Genomic DNA, 25212 nt, shown 5'->3' with positions numbered 1-25212 from the left:
TATGGATAAACTTTGTATAATAGTTTAAAAGTAGTTCATTCACTTAGATAAACTTTGTTTTTTCTTAAAAATAGGACTCATTCATTAAGTATTTCATTCGATTCATTGGCAATTATAAATAACTTCAAAGTTTTCTCCTTGGTGGGGGCAACTCCCACGGACCTTTGCTTTACTGTATGGTGGGTGTTTGCGCTGGAGTGAGACCCGAAGCCTTCGGGAGGGAGAGCATCTGCCAGGTGCCGAGAGGGTTGGGGAAGGCAGTGCAGAGCTATGGACATGTAAATTTTATTGACCAGTTAGGAAAAAAGGAGAAATAAGGTGTTAGTCATTTAAATAATATCTGCAGAGCACTCTATAGTTTACAGTGCCTTTATTTTCTATTTTCACAGTTATACTTTGAGGTCAGTATTGTCTCTTGTGTCTTAAAATGCCAATAACCAAAATTTAGAAAAGTTATGCAACTTGTCTAAAAATTCAGCCAATTGGGAGATAGAAGCTAGGGTTTAGGTCTTCTAACACCTACGACTAGTGATTTACATTGTCTTTTCTGAGATGAATTGATCACAGCATTAATAATAAAAATAAACATTTATTTCATCTTAATTTTATCATGTACTGTTTGAAACACATGGCATATTTTTAACTCATTTAGTCTTCACTGCAACCCTATCGATTTATTTCCATTTACAAGTAAGGAAACTAAGGCAAGGAGAGCTCAAGTAACTTGCCCAGAATCACACAGCTGTTAAGCAGCTATAGCTAGAATTTGACTTCTGGTCATTTAGTGACCAAGTCCAAAATTTATTATGTTTGGTGACCAAGTCCATGATGCCAATCATGATGCTCCAGTCACAGAGAGCCATGGTGACCTCATAATGTTAAGACACCAGCCTTTGTTTTTGTGTTTAAAAAAGTTAATACTTTGTACCTTAAGATTCAAAAACGAAAGTGAATTCAACAAACATTTAAAAAACATAGCAGTATTATGCAATATTCTAGTTAAGGACAACCATTAAAGAGTTTTTGTATTATTCATCATCACAGGGATTATTATGGTTTATATGTTACCATTTAGCTCAAGTATAAAGAGATCTTTATTGTGCTGCTGGTCAACAACAGCAAAAATGATGTCCCAAATTGCCCACCTTTTTGGCATGTAAGGTAGTTGTGGTGGTCTAACATGTATTAAATACCTCCGCCTTCTGAGGCAATGTAGCATGCATTTTATATGTGTTATTTAATTTAAATTTTATAATAGCCACAGAAAGGAGATTTATTTGAACACCGGTTTTATACATTTTACAGATTCAGAAAGTTCTGTTACTTGTTAGCTTACTAGCATACAGCTATAATTTGTCCAAAGCTAGTATTCACACTTGAGTTTGTTTGATTCCAAATGTCATGATTTTTGCAACTTCATAGCTTGTAGAATGTAAAAGTTACCATTATATAAATTTGATAGTACTAGAAGTATAATCCTTTTCTATGAAAAAATACTTTGTTTTGAAATTTATTATGTAGTCATTAAAATGTTTCTAGAGTTCCAGCATTTAAAGCAGGTCTTTCCAAAATATAGGCTTGCTTGTCAGATAGGTGAGAACTAAAATTTCAGTTTTATCTGCCTCTTTTTCTTCACTTCAGTCAAGGTTAGACAGATTAATGCAGTTTTATGTGCCACCACAGTCAAGCTTCCCTCCACTTTTTGTCCAAGTCTAGCCCGTGGTACCCACCCACCAAAGGGAGCAGACACAAGCTGTGCATGAGATCTGCCAGTAATGGGGATACAAACAGAGGGGGCCTCCACAGCTGCTTGTAGAAGGGAGCCCAGGCCCCGACAGATGGGGCTGTACCAAGTCGAAGGCTAGAATAGGAGGATGTGCACTGTTTCAATGGGCATGCAGATGTCATAAATCACTTTGTCTGTGGAAGGAAAGGACTGGGAGTATTTTTCCATATTTTTCCTTCCTGGATGTTTTCTACTTTGTAGGCTAAAGGAACACCGGAGCATGGGGAGAAAATGATTTCCCCAAAAAGGCCTATCAAAAATTGTTTGCAAGTTCAAAAATTCATGTATTTAAAGTTTTATATTTTAAAATAGATAAATGTTCTCTTTTACCCAACAGGTGTGCAAAACCCATTCTGGTATTCTTGGAAAGGGTTTAGCTCTTTCTCATTCACCAACTATATTAGAGGCACTTGAAGGAAATTTACCGCTGCAAATCCAAAGCAATGAACAGTCCTTCCTGGATGACTTTATTGCCTGTGTGCCTGGATCGAGCGGTGGGAGGCTTGCAAGGTAATGGGCTCCAAGTACCTCAGTTACTGTCTTTCGGGGCTTGCCTCCATTTTTGTTTCTGAAGAGAGATGAAAGGGGAGTCGTCAGGATGTCATAGCGCTGCCTAAAATAATCTGATTTTTGTGTTTTGAACTAGCTGATGCATAAAATGGTAGTTAATATTTCAAAATAATTAAAAATATGATAGTTGTTAGTTGGTTATTTTTAAGTTGCCTAGATGAACTTTTACTTTAAAAATATGTGGAATATGAGGGAGGACTCAAAAAACCTGGAATTTATTTATTAAAAAATCGTGTATTTATTCTTACATGTTAAACTTTAGTCACCTTCAAAGTACCCTCCATTTGATGCAGTACACTTACCAGAATATTTTTTCCAGTGCTCAAAAGCTTTTGAACTTGTTGATTTTAGTCCCTTTTATTTGCATCTGCTGTTTTTTGTTTCACCTCTCCACATTGGCAAAACATTTCCCTTTGAGGACTTTTTTCATCTGGAGAAACAAAAAACTGGCTTAGGGCAAGTTTGGGTGAATGGGGAAGGTGAGGATTAGAAATCATGCCATTTTTGGTCAAAAACTGCTGAACCCTCAGTGCAAGTGTGCTCGTAAATCACCCATCATGACATGGTCAAATGCATTGAAAGAGTCTTCAAAGAAAAAAAATTCACTGAAGCTGAATGCAGCCTCTCACAACAATGCCAGTTGGGACACTTGATGCAGTGGGCTCCTAGAACACTCACCTAGCAGGGGAAGCCTGTACTACAAGGGGCTTACCAGAAGATAATTCCATTTTGGGGGGTTGCCCTTCATACATGGTATAATTGAAAGCTTGTGTATTGAATGGTAATATTTAGTATCTAACTAAACTCCTAAATTTATTACTATATTTTATTTTATTAAAATAAATAATATAATAACATGAGTTTTTTCAAATCTACAGTGAATAGAAATGTAAATTTAGAATTTAAATCAAATCATTTGAGGTTGTAGAGTTCTCATTTATTTTGTTGCTATTTACTTTTTTTTTGCAAAGAACTCTTTTTTTATTGATTATGCCATTACAGTTGTTCTATTCCCCCCTTCATTCCCCTCCACCCTACCCCCCATCCCCACCATTACCCCCCCTTTAGTGACCATGTGCCTCAAGTTCTTTAGATTCTATATTTCCCATGCTATTCTTGCCCCCCATCTATTTTCTATCTACTATCTATGCTACTTATTTTCTGTACCTTCTCTCCCCTTCTCCTCCTCCCACTCCCCTATTGCTAACCCTCCTTGAGATCTTCATTTCTATGTTTCTGCTCCTGATCTAGCTGTCCTTTTAGTTTGCTTTTGTTTAATCTCAGATAAGATCAAATTCAAGAAGTTCATCATCACCAAGCCCTTATTATATGAAATGTTAAAGGGACTTATCTAAGAAAAAGAAGTTAAAAAAACATGAACAGCTATTTTTTTAAAGCTAAGGAAAAATATGCTGGCTTGTGTGATTTCACAATATAGGAATCTGATTCCTTTCTGGGTTTAATTTTAAAAATGCAGAGATTACTCTTCAGTTTTCATAAACTAATAGGGTCATTAAAGAAGAACGGAAAACCTTTTGTCAGCCTCACTGCTATCTTTGTGGAGTTTTTACACGTAACAGGACTACTTATTACTCGTCTCACAGGACAGCTTGAATGTTGATCATGAAGTGAATCAGGAATGGCTTTTACAAAATACAGAAAATTGGCAAAATTTACGTGGAAAGGAAAGTAAGGGGGGAAGATAGTTGAGAAACTACATGAAGAGAAGGTGGATTAACTGGTCTCAAGCAAGCAAAATGCCCTTTTTGTCCCTGCTTTTACAGAGAAGCTGCTCTTTTCTAGAGTATTAACCTGGCAAGTGAAGGCAGATCTTCCTCCATAAAAATGAGTGTACTTGAGACTTCAAATTACACTCAGCCTAAATTCATTTCCTTGGTTATTTTAAATCAACCATAATTAAAAGTCACCCAAGTTTCCTGATTTTTAAAATTTAATCTTTATTGTATTTTTTTCCAGTACCGTTTATTTCCCTTATACCCTTTCCCACCTCCACCCACCCTGTTCCTCCCACAGTCATTACACTGTTGTCCGTGACCATGATGAGTCCTTCTTCCTTTTCCCCAGGCTCTCCACCCCCTAACTCCCCCCACCCTGCCGTAGCTGTCATCTGCTCTCCATCTATGGGGAGTCTCAGACACCCTATTTTCCTTGTTAGTTCAGTGTGTTCACTAGATTGCACATATGAATGAGCTCAGATGGTATTTGTCTTTCTCTGACTGGCTTGTTTCACTTAGTATAATGTTCTCTAGATTTATCCATGCTGTCACGAAGGGTAAAATTTTAAGTTTTCTTCTGTTTTATGGCTGAGTAGTATTCCATTGTGTAAATGTCCCATAGTTGTTATATCCACTCATCTACTGATGGACACTTGGGCTGCTTCCAAGTTTCCTGATTTTAAAATTTCTTTTTTTAATCATTAGAAATCTTACTGATTTGGCATATTTTTTAATGAATTCATCATTAACAATTTCCAAAGAAGGCACTTAGTCTAATTATATATGAATCAGAAATGAAGATGTGTTTTGGCATTTTGATACATGCTTTATTCATTTGGCGTAATTTCATGTTAATCATTGAAGATACTAATGACTGTCTTTTTTGTTGTTGTTTGTTTGCTTATATTTTTCATTTCTGCTAGGTGGCTTCAGCCAGATTCGTATGCTGATCCTCAGAAAACAGCTTTGATCCTGAATAAGGATGATATTCGTTGTGGTTGGCCCACCACCATAACTGTTCAAACGAAAGACCAGTATGGGGATGTGGTACATGTTCCCAATATGAAGGTAATTATATAAAAATTAAGGGAGTAAACATCTGTGCAGTGACTATTGTGGCTAATAAAACTTTAGAAATGACAAGTGTGTAAAGTTCATTTGTGGACTCTTTTTATGTATATGTGATGGAGGAAGCCAAAAAATTGTTTCAATGACTTGTTTATATTATTAGCACATATCCAGTTTTCCAAGTTATATGTTTTTGTTTGTCTTTTACATTTTGCTAGATGCTATAATGGCAAGAGGTACAGGACATGCGGGTCAGATGCTGCTTGTTTAGGGTTTGAGAACCTTTGAGAGATTTTAGGAAAGTCTACAGCATGAACCAAGATAGGCCCTTTGTATGGAAAAGCCACTGGAAATGGCTTGGGTGGACCCACAAGTTGGGTGGGTTCGGGTCATAGGGACAGGCCATTAACATTAGCCGTGTTAATGGAGACTCTGATATGGGTTCCCCCTGCCGGCTCTGTGGGGAGAGGATTCAGTACAAGAACAGTGGCTTCTGCCAGCACTGTTGTCTGGATGAAAACTGTCCCTCTACCCCTCACCTCAAAACCAGACAGTTCAGTTCCTCCTTGTATGTCTCTGGTGCTTTTCAAGCTGCCACCTCAGCACTGGAGCTCAAAGCCAGTGAGACTGAGTAAGTTCGTGTGTGGGCACTTTCGGAGAAACACCTGGGACTCCAGGAGCCCTTCATTTCTCATCCACGATGCCCACTGGTCTTCACAGCCGGAAGTTAGGAAACCCTGGGCTCAGGGGCCTGGTGTGGGCGGGTCTGAGACCTCTTGCCCAGGGGAACCTCCTGAGTTTGAACTGCCACACATGGTGTAGGACCAGCCCGTGCTGCGTTTCTGCCTGTCCTCCCAGCCTTAATGTGCCTTCTGCGTATCCTTAATTATAGGACTGCTTTCAGCTAGATTTCAGGCTGTTTTGAATGATGGTTTTTCTGCAGTTTAGTTGTAATTTTTATGTGGCTGTGGAAGGAAGAGAGTACTGCATTTATCTACTTCATCATCTTGACAGAAAGCCACAATTGTGTTCATTGTATCTACAGTAAAGTAGATGAAAGATACCCATGTTTTATTGTTGAAGAGATTTAGTTTGAAAGTTTAATTAGATTGCTTAGATCAAATAGCTTATGTTGGTGACAGAGTTATCTGAAAGTACTCTTTCTGTACTAGAATAAACATCTTTTGACTTTAGGTATACGAATTTTTTGTTAATTTCTAAGACTTACAAATGGAGTATATTTTCTTCCACAGAATAGTACAACTAAAATTGAGATTAGCACTTAAAAATATATGGAGAGTGAGAGAAAGTATTTATACTTGAGATACCAGGTAAAATAATTTAGTGTTACTCTCTTCAAGAAGTTAATGTAGACTCATTCTGCTCTCCTTTTCTAAGCTTTATTAATGGTAACATTGATTTTATGTTTTGATGTGTATAATTATTTATTCCAAAAAAATATGTCTCTCTTTTATACTGTGTTCAGGATCCATATTGTGGAACCGTCTTAAGCGCATTCTGGCGCTATTAAATAAGCCCCGAGGGGAATGCCCAAGATGGGCCACTTATAACATAATAGTTATAGAATTACGAGTCCATAATTATAAATTGCTCTTTTTCCTGTGTCACGGACAATTATGTAACAGTAATAATTGGTTTTTATAATATCGTGGTTAGGTGGAAGTGAAAGCTGTTCCTGTTTCTCAGAAAAAAACATCTTTACCACAAGAGCAAGTGAAGAAACCTCACAGGATTCCCGGCAGTCCTGCCGTCACAGCTGTGCCCTCTAACACCGACAAGACTTTTGGTGGCCTGGCGTCACCGAAGCTGGATGTTTCGTATGAACCAATGATAGTGAAGGAGGCTCGCTATATTGCCATAACGATGATGAAGGTAGTTTATTTTACTTACCAGAAAAGTTATGTTTTCCATTACTGACTCATTTAACAAGCATTTCAGTCATTTAAATTCAGACACATAATTCTAGGTCTAAAGAACTGTCGATGGTAAAATTGTGACAGTTTTTAGGATGTTATTTTCCTTCAAAAAGGGTTTTCGTTTGCTTTTGGAAGACATCTGGAGAGGATTGCCCATAATAGAGCAAGTTAATCCAATCAGAGATTGAAATGGTTGAAAGTTGGATTTTAGTTCCTACAAAAATGCTTGTCTGTTTCCAATTTACCATTCACTTAAGGACATACGCTTTCAGGGATTCAGCATGTATCTGACCAGCCCCCTTCAGTTTTGGGGTCCTCCCAGATGCCAGGTTCGTCTCTTGGTTTCTTTGTTCTTTTTAGCTTCCTCATGTCTTCATACAGAATTTTTAAAAAATATTTTATCCAGTTTTTTATCTTCAGAGGCAGTATTAGCCTAAGTTGTTAGGTTAATGGTTGTTAATTTAAGCAGAAGTTAGGAATTTTGCCATTATTAGAATGAAGTTGTGAGCCATTCAAGGTTTTCATTTAAAGAATGGCAGAATTAAATTTGTGTTTTATAAAGATCATGGTGGACTATGGAGAATGTGATTGAGTAAAAGATCAAGAGCTGTGGTATAGTTTAACTATCGAGGGGACTGTTGATTTAGTCTGGTGAGATATGATGATCCCTTGGACTACAGAGTTTTCAAAATAGATTCATGAGATATTTAGGCTCAGAAGGACTTGGTGGCTAATGGGGTTGGAGTAAGAGAAAGTTCACATTTTGCACTTCAGTAGTGAGGTTGATAAGTTGGAGGAGGGGGGAGTTTTGGTTGGGGAAGATAGTAGTTGGGGATGTGATGCATTTTAGATATCTCTGAAATAGCCATATGAAGATATTTACAAAAGGAAGTTGGATTACAAACGTGAAACTACCACAGTCTGACCTCAAGAAAAGATTTGAGAATAATCAGCACTTGAATTACTCATAAAGTTAGATACCTGCTTTCATGAGTGGAGACAGAAGTTCCAGGACAAGGTCCTGAGAAACACCAATATCAGCGATCCTCAAATTTGTGTCTACGATAGACAGATAGACAGACAGATAGAATGATAGAATGAATTTGTGTCTGTATCAGAATCATCTGGAGCATTTATTTAAAAGGAAAATCTTTCATTCAAAGCTTTTGATCCATTAGATCTAGAGAAAACTTCAGTAATTTGCATATAGAACAAATATGCAGAGTGGTTCAAGTTCAAAAACTAAGCTTTGAGAAACATTGATATACAAGACAGATAAGAAAAAGAAAGAAAGAAGAAAAGGAAAATAAAAAAACACACACACCAGCATTGATAAGAATATCAGCCAGAGAGATGAGCTGAGACATAAACTAGCACCGGCACGTACTGTTGCCACTTCTACCACCACTTTACATGTAACAGCTTAATCCTTACGACAACCCTATATATCCTACTTTCACTTCCATTTTACATAGGTGGAAATTGAAGCATGGAGAGGTTAAGTAACTTATCTAAAGCTTGCAGTCTGACTCCAGACTTGATTTTCCTAACTACCCTCGACTACCTTATGGCATGTGTTGAAAATCAAGGAAAGAGCAGGTTAAGGAAGGTTAACAGTGTCATCCTGCACAAGTGAAGTTTTGAAAAGGCTCTAGCAACAGTGAATTTACCAATGATCTTGGGAGTAGCAGTTTTAGAGGCATAGTGGATTGAAGTGAAAATAGCTAAAGGCAAAATGAATATAGTCTTTCAAGATGTTTGAGTATAAAAGAAACAGAGGAGATAGAATTGAGTGAAAACTTTTGAGTTTGGGATTGAATATAGAAAAACGTATGTGTTTTCATACTGATGAGGAGACAATGGAAAGGAAGGAAACCCTGAAGACAGTCTGAGAGAGATAAAAATATCTAGAGTTCAAGTGGAGAGATTAGCCTGAATTAGTAGTATTACCTCTTTTCCTCTTTTTTATTGATTTCTTAAATATGTATATTAATGATACATATCCCATTTTGGTTATGTGAATTACAAATCACCTCCTCCCAAGTGAAAGCTTATATTTGCTCTTTCTTTATTGTGTCTTTGATTTGGAGAAATTTAAATTTATAATGTACTCACATTTCTTCTAAATTTATATATGGTATTGTTATTTACATTTGTGTATTTAACACACTCAGAATTTAGTTTTGTAAGTTGCGTGATGTAGCTAATTGAGTTTTTTCTTTTTCTCCTATATGGATAACCATTTCTCTCAGCACCATTTATTTATTTAAAGATTTTATTTATTTACTTTTAGAGAGAGGGGAAGAGAAAGAAGGGGATAGAAACATAGATATGCAAGAGAAACATTGACCAGTTACCTCTCACATGCCCCCAGCTAGGGACCTGGCCCTGCAACCCAGGCATGTGCCCTGACCAGGAATTGAACCAGCGACCTTTCACTTTGTGGGATGACACCCAACACACTGAGCTCTACCAGTTAGGGCATCTCAGCACCATTTATTGCCTGTTCTATTCCTGCATTAATAAAGAATGTTTCTAATGATTTCGTAATTCTTACTGGTCTCTTTAAGGTTTATGAAAATTACTCATTTGAAGAACTACGTTTTGCATCACCAACTCCCAAGAGGTAAGGATCCTTTCCTCAATGCATATCCAAAACATGTCAACTGCTTGCAACTAAAATCATCCTGCATTTCATCTTAATTTTCCATAAATAAGTATTCTATAGCATTTTAAAATTTTTGGTTGAAATATACTACAAATTATATAATGAGTAGGTTTGTAGGCACAATGTTCAGCTACAGTATTACCAAAATGTTACATAATATTAAGGTGATGGAAAAAGAATAATATCTAAAACATAATTATGGCTTGTTTAGGGCTAGTTTATTTTTTCTGTTTGTGCTTCCTTCTCTCCTTCATGTATTGAGTTGCAGAGCAATTATAATGTACTTTTGATTATGAAGTCTTAATTTTTCAGCCCCTGAGTAATTCTTTTATCTCCAGATTTAAGCAGATTTTTTTTGAGTGTTTGTAAATTATAATGTTTTTTTTTAATTTTATTTAGTTATTTTTTCAAGTACAGTTTTTTGTCTATTTTTCCCATCCCAGCCTCCCCTGCCCCTTACTCCCCACCTCCCTCCCATTTCCTCCCCCCCCTTAGTTCTCGTCCCTGTGTCCTTCCTATTTGTTCCTCCAAATCCCTCCCCCTTTTTCCCCTTAACTTCCCTTCCTTCTCCCCCTCTGGTCACTATCCCCTTGTTCTCTATTTCAGTGTCTTTGTTTTTTGGGTTTTTTTTTTTCTGCTTACTTGTTTGTTTTGTTGTTTAGCTTCCTGTTAAAGGTGAGATCATATGGTATTTGTCTTTCAGCACCTGGCCTATTTCACTCAGCATAATGCTTTCCAGTTCCATCCATGTTGTTGCAAAGGGTAGTAGCTCCTTCTTTCTCTCTGCAGCATAGAATTCCATTGTGTATATGTACCACAATTTTTGGATCCATTCATTTACTGATGGGCACCTAGGTTGCTTCCAACTCTTGGCTATTGTAAATTGTGCTGCTATGAACATTGTGGTGCATAGGTTCTTTGATATTGATGTTTTAGGATTCTTAGGATATAATCCTAGCAGTGGAATTGCTGGGTCAAAAGGCAGGTCGATTTTTATTTTTCTGAGAAAAATCCATACTGTTTTCCATAATGGTTGTACCAGTCTGCACTCCCACCAACAGTGAACTAAGGACCCCGTTTCCCCACAACCCCTCCAACATTTGTTGTTTGTTGCTTTGTTTATGATAGCCATCCTGACTGGTGTAAAGTGGTATCTCATTGTGGTTTTAATTTGCATCTCTCTGATAGCTAATGATATTGAGCATCTCTTCATGTGTCTCTGAATGTTCTGTATGTCCTCCTTGGAGAAGTGTAGATTTTTTTTACTTAGTATTTTATTTGCTGGTTAGAATAAGTATTTTTAAAAATAGATGCTTGGAAAAAGATTTTCAATGGATTGTACTTTAGAAGATCACCTTCATAGAATTTAGAAAAAGCTCCAAAGTGAATCAGAAAAAGCATAACTACTTATACATATTATTGTTTTCTGTCACATGACTTATTAGAAACTAACAGGTTACTATGGCTTTATTCTGGCCTGTATACAAAATAGACTCTTAATGCAGAGTCTAGAGAGGTTTTGAAATAGGGAAATAGTGTTTTGTCTGTGGCTTCATTTTAGTCACAAAATGTCTGTATAGTGGAAACATATACTTTTTATAAAATAAATGTGAATCCTGGCCAGTGTGGCTCAGTTGTTTGGACCATCGTCCTGTAGACTAAAAGGTCACAGGTTCACTTCCCAGTCAGAGCACAGGTTGCAGGTTTGATCCCCTGTTGGGACACATACCATTAGACAACTTATTGACGACTCTCTCACTTCTATTTTTCTTTCTTTCTCATCTCCCCCTCCCCTTCCTCTTTCTCTAAAAGCAATGAAAAATATTCTTGGGTGAGGATTATAAATAAATGAATAAAAGAATGTGAAGTGTATAGATGTATAGCATATTAAATAAGAACTAATTGGCCATTTGCCAATAAGTAGGTTTTTATATGTGTTGGGCAATTTAAACCTAATTAAAATAGTCTTAGCTAAGTAAACATTTTTATTATTCAAATACTGTTAGGCATCTGCTCTGTGGAATGCACTGGTAGAGGCTCTGCCATACTGTTAAAAATAAGACAGATGAGGTGCTGATTCTCATAGCATTTATATTCCTGGGGAGAAACAAATTGTAAATAAGTAAACAAAATAGTAATAATAAATGAAGTTACTGGTAGTGATGGGGTTGGGGGAAATTTATTCAGAGAAAATCTGGGGTGGGTAGACTTTTGATATGTCTGAGGAACAGAAAGATAGTTCATCTGTAGAATAATGAGCAAAAAAGAAAATGATCAAAGATGACATTAGAGAACTATATAATAGCCATATTTTACAGGGACTGGTAGGCCATTTTAAGGAGTTTGAGTTTTCTCCTAAGTGAATTTGTTTGGAGGGTTTTCCAAAAGAATCTGGGGAGAGATATAACCTGATTTATAGTTTTAAAAGATCATTCTGGCTTCTCTCTGGAGAAGGAATTACAGAGGAGCAAGAGTGGGGACAGAGAGAGGAATTTGACTGTTAAGTGGCTTGAGTAGGAGTGAAACAGAGTTAACAGTGAAAATGATGAAGTGATGGATTTGGGATGTAAGTATTATTCTAAGTAGAAGATAAAGCCAACAGCCTTGCTGCTAGAATAGAAATAAAAGATGAAGAAAAGAGAAGAATCAAGAATGATTGCAGATTTCATCAGCTTCAGCAGCAGTATAGAATATATATATGTAGCATTATAGGGCTTGGCCAACTTTGGCCTGCAGACCAATTCAGGCCTTTTTTGTAAATCAAGTTGTATTAGATAATAGCCTTGCTTGTTAGCTTATGTATTGTTTATGGCTTTTTTCCTAGTATAATGTAGTAATTGTGAAAGACTGGAACAATAGATTAAGTATCATTACAGAAAATGCTATTGACCTCTGGTATAGATTATCATGATATTTATAAGGATCAGAAAGTCTGAGAAATTAACAAGTGTTTTTGTTGATGGTTTTGGTTTGTTTTGTTTTGGTGGGTGGTGGAGCGAGTGGAAAGTAAGAGTTCTTCTTTGGATATATCATACTTGAGAGTCCAAGATGCCTCTTAGTTCTCTAAGTACAGTTATTTCCAGAGCCACTGGGAATATTAGCTTGAAATTTAGGGGACATTTATTTGTCATTTATATAGACATGGTATTTAACACTGAGGAATAGATGAATGATCAACTAGAGAGATGCTATTCAAAGTAAAAAGAAGACCTAGACTCAAATCCTGGGACATTCCATAGTTAGAGTATAGTCAAAAGAGAGAGAGAGCCAAGAAAATACTGAGAAAGAATGGCCAGTGAGATTAGAGGAAAACCGGGAGACTGCTGTAGAAGCAAAAGGAAAGCATTTCTTGAAATTATGAGTTGTCAGCTATCAAGTGTTACTGAAAGATTGCTAAGGACAAGGAAATGGCCATTGATGCATTGACCTAAGCGATAACAATGAAGCATTTGGAACAAAGGCCTAGTTAGGATAAGTTGTGGAAGAAAATTGGAAACAAGGAAATGGAGATGGTGATTATAGACAATTCTTTAGGTAAGTTTTGATATAAGTGGGAAAAGAGATATGAGACCTTATTTAAAAGGGCTGTAATATCAAGAGGAGATGGTTAAGATGAGAGATTCTGAGGTTTGTTTGTACAGAGATGAAATACAAATAGAAATGATCCAGTAAAGAACCTGACGATAAATCAGAAGTAACTGTAGCAAGGAGGTGCTAAGGGAATGAGATTGGTAGCACAAAGGAGGAGCTGACTTTGAGTAAGACCCAGGATACTTCTTCCATTGTAACGAGAGAGAAGGCAGAGGAAAGTAGGTTTATTAATCTGATTGCAACTTTGAGGTTGTACCTCTTCTGTTTTCTCATTAAAGAAAGGGATGCATGATCAGCAGAGTGAGGAAGGGGTAATAGAGGATTGCAGTGAGGAAGAAAAAATGAAATTCAGTCATTTTGAAGAATAGGAAAACTTACTATGGTGGGGCAATAGGATTGTTACTGTAATAATACAATCAGAAAATGAACTAATGAAAAAAACAGAACCAGAGACAAGCAAACATGGAACAGACTGACAGCTGTAGGAGGGGAGGAGCGGGTGGGGAGCGAGTGGGGAGCGGGTGGGGAGCGGGTGGGGAGCGGTGGAAGGAAGGGGAAGGGACTCGTCAAAGAACATGTACGAGTGATGCATGGATGTGGACAAGGGAGAGGGGTGGGCTGGGTGGAGGGGGACAAAAGGAAAAAAATTGAGACCACTGCAGTAGAATAAACAATAAAAAAGGGAGAAAATTAAATATTTGCTGATATATTTTAATGATGTTAGCTATTAAACCAAAAGTAAATTTTCCAATATTCATCTTATTTCTTTTCAGACCCAGCGAGAATATGCTGATCCGTGTCAATAATGATGGCACTTACTGTGCAAATTGGACTCCAGGAGCTATTGGACTTTACACTATTCATGTTACCATCGATGGCATTGAAATAGGTATTGTTTTAAAGTTATGAGTTACTTAGTGCAGAGAACTAGAATCAAAGTCATCTTCTGTTCTAGTCTGTGCTTTAACTTGTGTCATAGACATGGACAGGTTTTATAACTTATTTGGAGCTTTGTTTCCTCATTTATAATGAGTACTGAATTAGTATATTCATTTATAAGGTCTTAAAATTTTGTAATAGCTTACTGGTATCATTATAGCCCTCATGACTCCTTCCCCCTGTTCCCTAATGCGACTAGTTAGATATGATCGCCTCCACGCTGCTGTGTAACTGTGCATGCTTTACCTCCTCCTCGTGGTACACCTGTCTTCCTTCCCTGGCTGTGAATGGAGACCATCTCATTCGTCTTTGGTCTTCCAATCTAGTTCAGTGCCTGGCACATAATAGCTGCCTAGTAAGTACCTATTCAGTGAGTGAATTTTCTTTGTCCACCACTTTTATATGGTACATTAATCTTTTTCTTTTCTTTAGTTTTAAACTATCCATGTAATAGGACAATAGAATAAGAAACCTCTAATAAGTGTCTATCATTATGAATTACTTGTGGCATGAATCTTTACTGACCCTCCTTGAGAAAAAGCGTTCCTGTGATCGAGTATGATTTAGAAAACCTAGTATATTGTAGTCTCATCTTCGACATTCATACAATTCACGTTAACATATTAGGGATTCTAAGACGTTCTGAACTTAATCTCATCTCAGATGGAAAAAATCAAGAAATGTGATTTCACTTATATGTGGGTTGTAAAACTGAAAGCAACAAGCAAACCAACAAGGCAAACAAAAACTTAATAGACACAGACAACAGTACGGTGGTTGCCAGAGGAAAAGTTGGGGCAGAGGAGGCAGAAGAAGGTATAGGAGGAATAAATGGTGATGAAAGGAGACTTGACTTTGGGTGGTGGGCACACGAATACACTGTACAGATGATGTATTATATAGTTGTACACTTGAAACCTATATAATTTTGTTAACCAATGTCACCCCAATAACTTTAATGAAATTTTTAAAAAAGAATCTTGTCTAACTTTGTGAAATCCTTACACAGAACCCTGTCATGTAGGGAAGGGGGAGACAGGGTAGAAGTAAAAGTAATCCTAATTAGCGTTCCACCAGAATATTCTTCGGGAAACTTGTTTTTACAGTGAAGGTAAAAGGGTACTTTACTAATGTAACTGTATAGGACATACATTAATGTAACTGTGTGGAATCAGGTATCTCAAATTCATCCATATCATTCCAGCAGCCTTTATCCTCAGCCTTTGCTACACTCTCCTTTATTTCAACATCCCCATAAAGCGTTAAGTTCAGCAAACTTGTGTTGGTTCTGAGCAAAGCATTGCTTTAGGCAAGACAATTACTATCAAGTATTAACAGTTTATTGATGATTGCAAAATAATACAGGCAAACAAAATTATGTGAAGTAGAATATAAGTAGCAATATGCAAGAGGATAAACAACAGGAATTCAAAAGTGGGACTAAGTCAAGAATGGCTTCATCTTCACAAATAGTAAGGTGAAGGAAACTGCTACAAAATAAGTAAGAAAAATATTTTTATATTTGTTCTTGTAAATGAAGAAAGAGTTTCATATTTAGTGAGAATCATCCATTTTCTTCCTTTCTAACTCAGCTTCTCCCAAGGTGACCAAACTGTCATTAGACACAGGCAAAGACAGATGATAATTCATTAGAACAATGATGGTCATAATAGCTAACACTTATTGAGCACTTAATACACATGCAACATTGTTTTATTCAGACCTTAGATATTTTAAATCATTTCATTCTCATAACAGTCCAGTGAGATCAGTGCTCTTCTCATTTGCATTTGATAGATGAAAAAGCTGAGGCACAGAGAATCAGATAGCAGATGTGGGAACAAACAACACAGCCTAACGTGAGAACCCCAGCTCTTAACCACCATGCTGTGCTGCGTGTTAGTGATGGAGATGACTGGTAGAGATGATGAGTGGTGCTCTGATCTGATGTCATGAGAGAATGTTCAATTATATAAGGATTTCTTTTTTCTTTTTTTTAGTATAATTTCAGATGTTCAAATAAAGAATGTGAGCCCTTCCTTTTCTTGAACCCTAAGACACCTGTTTGGAATCTCAGTGCCATTTTTCAGACATTTCTCTTGTTTAATATATACATCAATCATCCTAAAACGACAGAATTCAGATATCTGTTTAACTGTTTAACATAGCCTGTGAATGTGTATAAGGCTAGGTTTCAGATCCTCCCTGTCTTGTATTCTCAAATGTTACCGTTTTCCTCTGTTTCTTACAGATGCTGGTCTAGAAGTGAAAGTAAAAGACCCACCAAAAGGGATGATACCACCAGGAACTCAGCTGGTCAAACCAAGGACTGAACCTCAACCGAATAAGGTTAGGGTAGGATAAAATCAGAACCTGAATCGGCCCAAGATTAATTTTCTTCATTGATGCTTCAGGGTGGCCATCACACATCTAATATTTTTAGTATTTGAATTCTAAATATTTCCAAATAATTTGGAGGAGTACCTCATAGTAATTCTAATCATTTCCAAACTGTGTAACCTGTACTTTTTGGCTTTTTTATATAGCACTTTGTACAGGCCTTGTATACTTTCTGTTAATTGAAAATCTACAACTAACAAAAAGTCTTCTGTTTCTAAGTGTATAAAGTTTGCAAGGTCAAAGTACCCTGTGCTACTAAGAAAAATTAATTTCCTAACATTGAAAGTAAATGGAGGAATTTCTATAAACTATTTATTAAAAAGGGGGAACATTTATAAAGAAATTATGTTCTACCTTTTTTCTTATAAAAAACCTCTCTTCTCCTTTTTATCATGTCCTCAAAATTTAGAAAGGAAATTATAAATATATTAATTTTAAAACATTTTCATTAATGTACATTTTAATACTTTTGTTCTGTTGTTATAAATAAACCACTGTTGTTCGCACAGGGAAAGCAGCCAAAAATAATTTTGGAAACTTCCTTAAAATTCATAATACTTTCAAATCTGTTTAATTTTATCTCTCACGATTTATACAATCTCTGCTCCATCATTTTCCTGTCTGTTTTTGCTTTTCTCAGGTTCGAAAATTTGTGGCCAAGGACAGTGCAGGGCTCCGCATCCGTAGCCACCCTTCCCTGCAGAGCGAGCAGATAGGCATAGTAAAAGTCAACGGGACCATCACTTTTATCGACGAGGTAATTTGTAATGAAACACCTGGTAATAAATTCTGGACAGAAAGATTTTGCATTGTTTGCACAATAAAAAAGTTACAAAGTTTTCTGTTAGAGTATGTTTTAAGTAGTTTGGGTAGTGTTTGAAAAATTGGCAAAATGTGTTTACTGAGTTTCAGACATTTCGTTTATTTGTATTGATCAATAAAAAAGTAACTAAAACTATATTTTTAACATAGGAACTGAAAGGAACTCAGTGAATATAGTAGTCAGAATCTGTATAAGTACTCACTTTAAATGGGTACAGTTCATCTTGAATTTTTAAATGATATTTGTTTTTAAAAATGTGTTTATTGTATTGCTTTAACTTTGACAGTATATTTTTTCTGATAATAGAACCACATAACTTGTGGTCATTAAAATCTAAACTGAAGGGCAGGAAGGACAGTTCTTTTGGAAACATCTGATTTTATGTTTCACCTAGCTTAAAGTGTTACTTCTTCGTACTTTTACTCCTGTGACATTGGTTTTACAATCTCACTGTGTGAACTATCACATTGCTTGGCATTCCCTTGCTGCTTTTTTTCCTTAAAGGTTCTCTCACACTTACATCTGCAAGGCTAGATGCTTAATCTCCACCTGCACCATTATTTGCCTGCTTCGTAGCCTTTCAGCCTTTGCTAGCCTCACAGGAGTTACAGGAGGGCATGGCTCGTTCTGTTGCTTATTTCTCAGATTCACAATGACGATGGTGTATGGCTGAGACTGAATGATGAGACAATAAAGAAGTATGTTCCTAACATGAATGGTTACACTGAAGCCTGGTGCCTCTCTTTTAATCAGCATCTCGGCAAGAGTCTTCTGGTCCCTGTTGACGTAAGTAAAAGAGCATTTTAAAAAGCATTATCAGTACATTCTGTCCTCATTACAGGACATTCTTTAAGACTTTTCAGTTCTGAGGTAAACAACTACTACATAACTTTTACTTTATAAGTACTTGAATTCTTGAGAGCTTCTGTATAATAGATGTGCAGTTTGGCAAGACTAAGAACTTTATTATGATCCATCACAGGCAGAAAGTAATAAATGAAAACTAGGTCTACTGAGTTTCTTCAAAGAGGTGGGGAATGAGAGTAGTTTGCATATTTTCTTCTTTCTTTTTCACACTATTGTTTGGAATGAATGCCAAACTAAATGTATGAAATCATTATTATTATACATTCAAAAACATTCAGTTTGTGTGTTGACATTTTGTAATTAGTTCTGTGTTTTCAGTTTAAATCTTTTCTTTCTTAACTTATAATATACTATTGTGTTAGAATAAGAAGGGTTTTTAGACTTGTAATGCTGTAATGTTCCAGTTGAAGCTAAACCCTACTGACAGAGAGAGTGCATTGAACCTCTCTCACAAATGCAGTAGAATATTTACAGCCAGTGTTCACAAGATTGCTATACAGGTAAATGTGATAATAATCCTCAACTCTTTTCATAATCTTTTAAGTAATTTTTTAAAAGATTTTTAAAACTTTTTTTTGAAGAGAGGGGTAGGGAGGGAGAAAAAGAGGGAGAGAAATGTCTATGTGTGAGAGAAACATTGATCAGTTGCCTCTTACACACCCCCAGCTGGAGGGACCTGGCCTGCAACCCAGGCATGTGCCCTGACCAGGAATCAAACCAGCAGCCTCTGGGTTTGCAGGATGATGTCCAGCCCACTGAGTCACACCAGTCAGGGCAACGCTTTATAATTTAACTATAAATGTATGATGTTTCTTTTTCATCACCATCAAGTAATGTATCCCTTATAACACTGCTAATAAATAGCACTGTTAGAATTTTATTTTTTAAAAAACCATAATATTTTAGACAGCAAGTTTCTTACAAATCAGTGTATATGAAGTTAGCTTATTATATCAAGCCATTCAATATATTGCTTATTTTTTCCTTGATAGTCCCAACTAATGTTCTCCAAGGAGGCAGCTATATAAGATGATTCTTTGGGAAAGAAAATATGGGAACTTTTATTTATATTTATTAATCTTATTCTGTTTTTATTCTTTCATATATGTTTTGTAATATAGCGGGGATATATATTTTTTTCAACAAATAGATATGTTATAAAAAACTTGAAACATATTGGCCTACTGTTTTACTGACATTAAGCTAAAGAATGACAAGTCTATAATTAAAATGTAAAACTTTAAATAAACCAGATCTTCTTTTTTTAAAAGATTTTATTTATTTATTTTTAGAGAGAGAGGAGGGAAAGGAGACAGAGAGAGGGAGACATTGATGTGCGTGAGAAACGCGATTGGTTTCCTTTCATACTCCCCCACCCAGGGGCCTGGCCAGGAATCAAAGCTGTGACCTGTCGGCTTGTAGGACGATGCCCACCCCATTGAGCCACACCAGTCAGGGCTAAACCAGATCTTCTTAAATTTTCCTCAGATTTGTATCTGCAGGTAAAAATGTAAAGGAATTTGACTCTCTGGAAAAGAGGTACCACTCTGGAAGAGAAAGAGAGTAATTCTTTGTCATCTGTGGCTAATAAGTTGGCCTTAAATGATTTGAAATCATTTTTTATCATAGTAACGAACTATTCTTCAGGATTATGAAAACATTTTAAATGAAGTAATTGTTATGGTCATTTTACTTTTTTTCTTTGCAGCTTTTTAAAAATTTTTTCACCAATTTAGACTTTTGTGTATTTTAAGTCCCTAATAGGGCATTATATTATCTTTATTACCTCCTCTGCTCCAAAATTTTTTTCCTAATTTCCTTGCCTGTTCACCTGAAAATATACTTTCGAGAAAGAAAGGCAGTCACAGATAAAACAAGAGAATCAACAAAAGTAGAAAGGAAGAGCAAGAAGTATTGTGTGTTGAAATTCTAAATTTCATAGTTTGATTTTGGAACATTGGTGTTTTATTATTTGATGCTTTTAAACCTCATCTAAGATAATTTGTAATAGACAGCGTTCTTGACACCAGAGGGAAGAGCAGTTAACAAGGTAAGAGAGAAAGCAGAGTAGAGTAAGCCTCACAGGTACTTGTTGACCGGTTTTCACTGTAACTGACTTGTTTGAAAAAACCTTCATGCAAAGTATTGAGAATAGAAATTAAAATGAAGTAAGGGCTTCTGGTATTTTGTAGTCTTTATGTATAAGAATGACTTGGATTCTATTTGATGTAAATAATTTGGTGCCTGGCCATGACTAATGTGGCTCAGTTTGTTGGAGCATCATCCCATAAACTAGAAGGTCAATGGTTCAGTCCCTGGTCAGGGCACATGCCTAGGTTCACTCCCAGGTTGGAGTACATACAAGAGGGAGTGCATCAGTGTTACTCTCTCACATAGATGTTTCTCTCCTCATTTCTCTCTCTCTTTTCCCCTCTCTCTAAAATCAATAAGCATATCCTTGGTTGAGGAAGGCTGAGTTTTTCTGGTTCCTTTATTTTAAAGGTAGTAGTGACATAAGATTTTCATAAAGGAAAGACACCAGTAGGAAAGGGGTAAATAAAAGATGTAGATGAGAAATCTGAAGACCGACAAAGTGGAATAAGGCCATATTTTGAGACTTGTTTCTGTGAAGGAGCAGAGGATATGTGTGGCAGTAGATAAGTTTTTAGGGCTGGAGGGAGGAAGGAGACCATGATACTTCCATAAACCAGAGAGAGGAAAGCTATCCATTGAGATAGAAACAAATGGATTACGTTGAAGGGTTCAGAAACGTCATGAAAGTTAGGAATGATGTTTAATAGAAATAGAAGAGAGATCTGACAGGAGACTACTTGTTTTGGGATTGTTGAGCCACTAAGGACTGAGTGAGACCACTGGATGGATCCATTCTGGAAACCCTTCCTCCCACCTAAACCTAAGTGTCCAGAATTCCAGGAGCCAAGGAAGCAAATTATAGCATTAACTGGACTTTTCCGGGATGCTGTGACAGAAAAATGGGGATGAAAAGGAATTTTAGAAGCTGATGAAAGAGCAGTTGAGATCTCCAGCTGACATCTGGCCTAAGTTAGAAATGTGAAAGACAAATGGGGGGCCCAGGGGACGTGGAGGACTTAATAAAATCCTGGAACAACACAGTGAGTCCACTGTAGTTAAGAGCTGGAAGGATATATGCAGTTTGTGTGATAAAGTAGCATATTTGTATATGATTTCACAATTAGAGCATTTTATTGAATGAGATGGCCCATTAATGTGTCCATGAAAAGGTCATTGAAGTGTAGTGGAAGTGAAAGTCATTGAAACTGCCTGGGCTTAAGAAGTGAAAGGCAAGGCAGTCGGATGGCCGTCATACCTACAACTCAAGACACAGTATGATGGTAACACTGTAACTGGGAAGGTTGAAGTTGAATTTTTTTACCACTGCGGTTAGGGTCCCATTAGATACCAGTGTAGCCCTGGGACAAATGGGAATACTTTGATGTTGGATCAGGGAGAAGCATACAGAGAACAGGGATGTATGGTTTATATTTATGTGGTGACTTACGATGACAGGATACAGTGTAGCAAAATTAACTGGCCTAGGGCTCCAAACAGATCTCAGGTTGCCTCAGTGCAGGTGTCAGATGAGGGCCCACAGAGTCAGACACATGTGAGGACAGCGTGGTTTCCCAGGGTTCGTCTGCAGGGAATGCAGCAGGCCCTGCACAATTCGTACGTTTTCTTTTTCTTTTTAAAAATATTTTATTTATTTTTAGAGAAAGGGGAAGGGAAGGAGAAAGAGTGGGAGAGAAACTTCAATGTGTGTTGCCTCTCATGTGTCCCCTGCTGGGGACCCGGCCTGCAACCCAGGCATGTGCCCTGACTGGGAATCAAACCGGCAACCCCTTGCTTCACCAGCCCATGCTCAAGCCACTGAGCTACACCAGCCAGGGCTGTTTTCTTTTAATTATTTTATTGTTTTCCATGAGTACCTTACTCTCTAGGGCTAAGCCATAGAGGGAATAATGGTATTTACACAGAAGGGATAATAATTCCACCTCATCCACTAAAGGAACTTATACAGCTAAATAAATATGTCTCGTTACTTATTCCTTTGCACCTCTTACTGTTAATACATTTACTACTGGGAAAGCACTTTACACTATTCTTTTTTACTTCAGTTCATTTGTGAGTAAATCAGCTATGAGTCTGACTCAAAATTGCGAAACACTGATAAATTAGAATAATAAAGGACCAGTGCCACTAACTTAAGATGCAAAAGTACTGAAAACTTGCCTTCAATAGTCTTCACATCTGCCTCTTCAGCCTTTTCTAGTGAAAACAGTTTTGCATTCACTTTAGTGTTTGTACCTTTCCCTGTAAATTGTTCTTATTTGGATCCTGACTCTAACTTTTGGGAAGAATGGGCCTGGGCATTGGAAATTTAAACACTGCCTAAATATATGATGAACTACATTTTTAAAAAGATTACCATAGATAATCGCTAATTTAGAATAAGCTTTAAATTTTTGTTGCACTGTTTTGTTTACTTACTCAAATTATAGAACTTTTGTTTTCATTGTAGATACGTACTTTAGCTCAATTTTAGCCACCTACCAAGTTCTATTTAAACATTACTAAAAAATAATGGCATCCTAACTTTGTTCCTATGGGACTTTAACTCTGTTTTAACATTTCAGTAATACTGTACTTCAAACATTAAATAACATTAGACATTCATATTATAACTACGTATTTATAAAAATATTTTTAAATTAATGGGAAAAGGGGATGGTTATGAAGAATGCAGATTTTTTTCTTATATTTTCTTAGTTTACCAGGCTCAAAATTTTTTTAAATTATGTTTTATTGATTATAATTATAGTTGTCCCAATTTTGCCCCCTCTACCCAGATCCCCAACTCCCTCAGGCAATCCCCACACCATTATTCATGTCCATGGGTCATGTGGAGAAGTTCTTTGGCTACTCCATTTCCTATACTGCACTTGGCATCCCCATGGCTATTCTGTAACTACCTATTTGTACTTAATCCCCTCACCTCTTCACCCATTCCTCCACAACCCACTCCCATCAGGCAACTATCAAATCGCTCTCCATATCCACAATTCTGTCTCTGTTCTTCTTGTTTGCTTTGGTTTTAAAGATTCAGTTGTTGAACGATACATATTTTTTGCCAGTTCATTGTTCATAGTTTTGATCTTTTTCTTAAATAAGTCCCTTTAACAGTTCATATGATAATGGTTTGGTGATAATGAACTTTAGTTTTTTCTTATCTGGGAAGCTCTTTATCTGCCCTTTGATTCTAAATGACAGCTTTGCTGGGTAGTGCAGTCTCAGCTGTAAGCCTCTGCTTTTTAAGACTTTGAATATTTCTTGCCAATCCCTTCTAGCCTGCAAAATATCCCTAGAAATCAGTTGACAGTATTATGGGAACTCCCCAGTAGATAACTAACTTCTCTTGCTGCTTTTGAAATTCTCTCTTTATCTTTAACCTTTGGCATTTTCATTACAATGTGTCTTGGAGTGGGCCTCTTTGCATCCATCTTGTTTGGGACTTTCTGTGCTTCCTGGACTTGCATGTCTATTTCCTTCATCAAATTAGGGAATTTTTTTAAATTATTTTTTTCATTATTTCTTTCATTATTTTTTTAAAATAGAGTTCCAGTTTCTTGCTCTTTCTCTTCTTCTCCTGGTACCCCTATGATGCAAATATTGGACCTTTTGAAGTTGTCCCAGAGGCTTCTTACATTGTGCGCTTTTCTTAAAAAAATTTTTTACTTCTCGTTGTTCTGATTGGTTGTTTTTTGCTTTTTTATGTTCCAAATTATTGATTTGATTTTCGGCTTCTTCCACCCTACTGTTGTTTCCCTGTAAATTGTTCTTTATCTCAGTTAGCATATCCTTGGCTTCTGACTGGATGTTTTTTATGCTATTGAGGTCCTCGCTAAGTTCCCTGAGCATCTTTATAACCAGTGTTTTGAACTCTGCATCTGATAGATTGCTTATCTCCATTTTATTTAGGTCTTTTTCTGGAGTTTTGATCTATGCTTTCACTTGGGCCATGTTTCTTTATCTCCACATTTGGCAGCCTCCCTGTGTTTCTTTTATGTATTAAGTAGAGCTGCCATGACTCCATGTCTTGGTAGTGTGTCCTAGTGTAGTAGGGTGTCCTGTAGGGTTCAGTGGCACAGCCTCCCCAATCATCTAAGCTGGGTACTTAAGGTGTACCCTTCATGTGAGCTGAGTACACCCTCCTCTTGTAGTTGAGCCTTGGTTGCTCTTGGTAGATCAATAGGAGAGATTTACCCAGGCCAGTCAGTTGCAAGGACTGGCTGTGACCACTTACCACCAATCTCCACCCTCCTTGGAGAATCAGCTGTACTGGGTCAGGGTGGTGATGCTCCAAAGTGGTCCACTGGGTGCACAGGCTGTGGAGTTTCCCAGGTGGTACAGGCCAAGGTCATTCCATACCTGTGTTTTGCCTGAGGCCACCCAGTCTGGGCTATAAAGCAAGCTGAGATGAGTGATGTTTGTGTTGGACTTGGAGATTCCCTCATGAAGCCCAGCTGTGAATCTAGGCTGGCTGCTGCTAGTTGCTGGGCCTGGGGCCACTTAGCAAGAGGTATGGGCGCCTCCGGGTCACTGAGGCCTGCTGCTGCTTATTTGAGAGGATTTAGGAAGTTGTGAGGCATGGGGGAAAGCCAGCCATTCATATGGAAAAGTCTGTGTTAACTGCTTGGGTGGACCCGTAATTGGGTGGGACAGAGTCCCTGGGCATCTCTAGGAGGAGCAGACAATGTTAGCCCAGTTGATGGAGTCTTGGATATGGC

General features: G+C 37.1%; 1 protein-coding gene across 14 annotated transcripts in view; it reads left to right on the top strand.

The window, feature by feature from the left end:
• Positions 1-25212, top strand: part of MYCBP2 (MYC binding protein 2) — a 263498-nt gene that overhangs the window by 162962 nt on the left and 75324 nt on the right. For all 14 annotated transcript variants that reach the window (XM_053665528.1, XM_053665529.1, XM_053665535.1 and 11 more), the window contains 8 exons: positions 2124-2296; positions 5016-5160; positions 6838-7053; positions 9668-9723; positions 14130-14245; positions 16547-16644; positions 17336-17452; positions 18164-18304. In XM_053665528.1, coding sequence (XP_053521503.1) covers positions 2124-2296; positions 5016-5160; positions 6838-7053; positions 9668-9723; positions 14130-14245; positions 16547-16644; positions 17336-17452; positions 18164-18304 — 1062 coding nt within the window. The remainder of the gene's footprint in view (positions 1-2123; positions 2297-5015; positions 5161-6837; positions 7054-9667; positions 9724-14129; positions 14246-16546; positions 16645-17335; positions 17453-18163; positions 18305-25212) is intronic.

This window comes from Artibeus jamaicensis, unplaced genomic scaffold (genome assembly GCF_021234435.1).
Source record: "Artibeus jamaicensis isolate MK-2021 breed Jamaican fruit bat unplaced genomic scaffold, CSHL_Jam_final contig_415, whole genome shotgun sequence".
NCBI classification, from domain to species: Eukaryota; Metazoa; Chordata; class Mammalia; order Chiroptera; family Phyllostomidae; genus Artibeus; species Artibeus jamaicensis.
The sequence above is the reverse complement of the archived record's forward strand: the minus strand, read 5'-3'. Positions and strand labels throughout refer to the sequence as shown.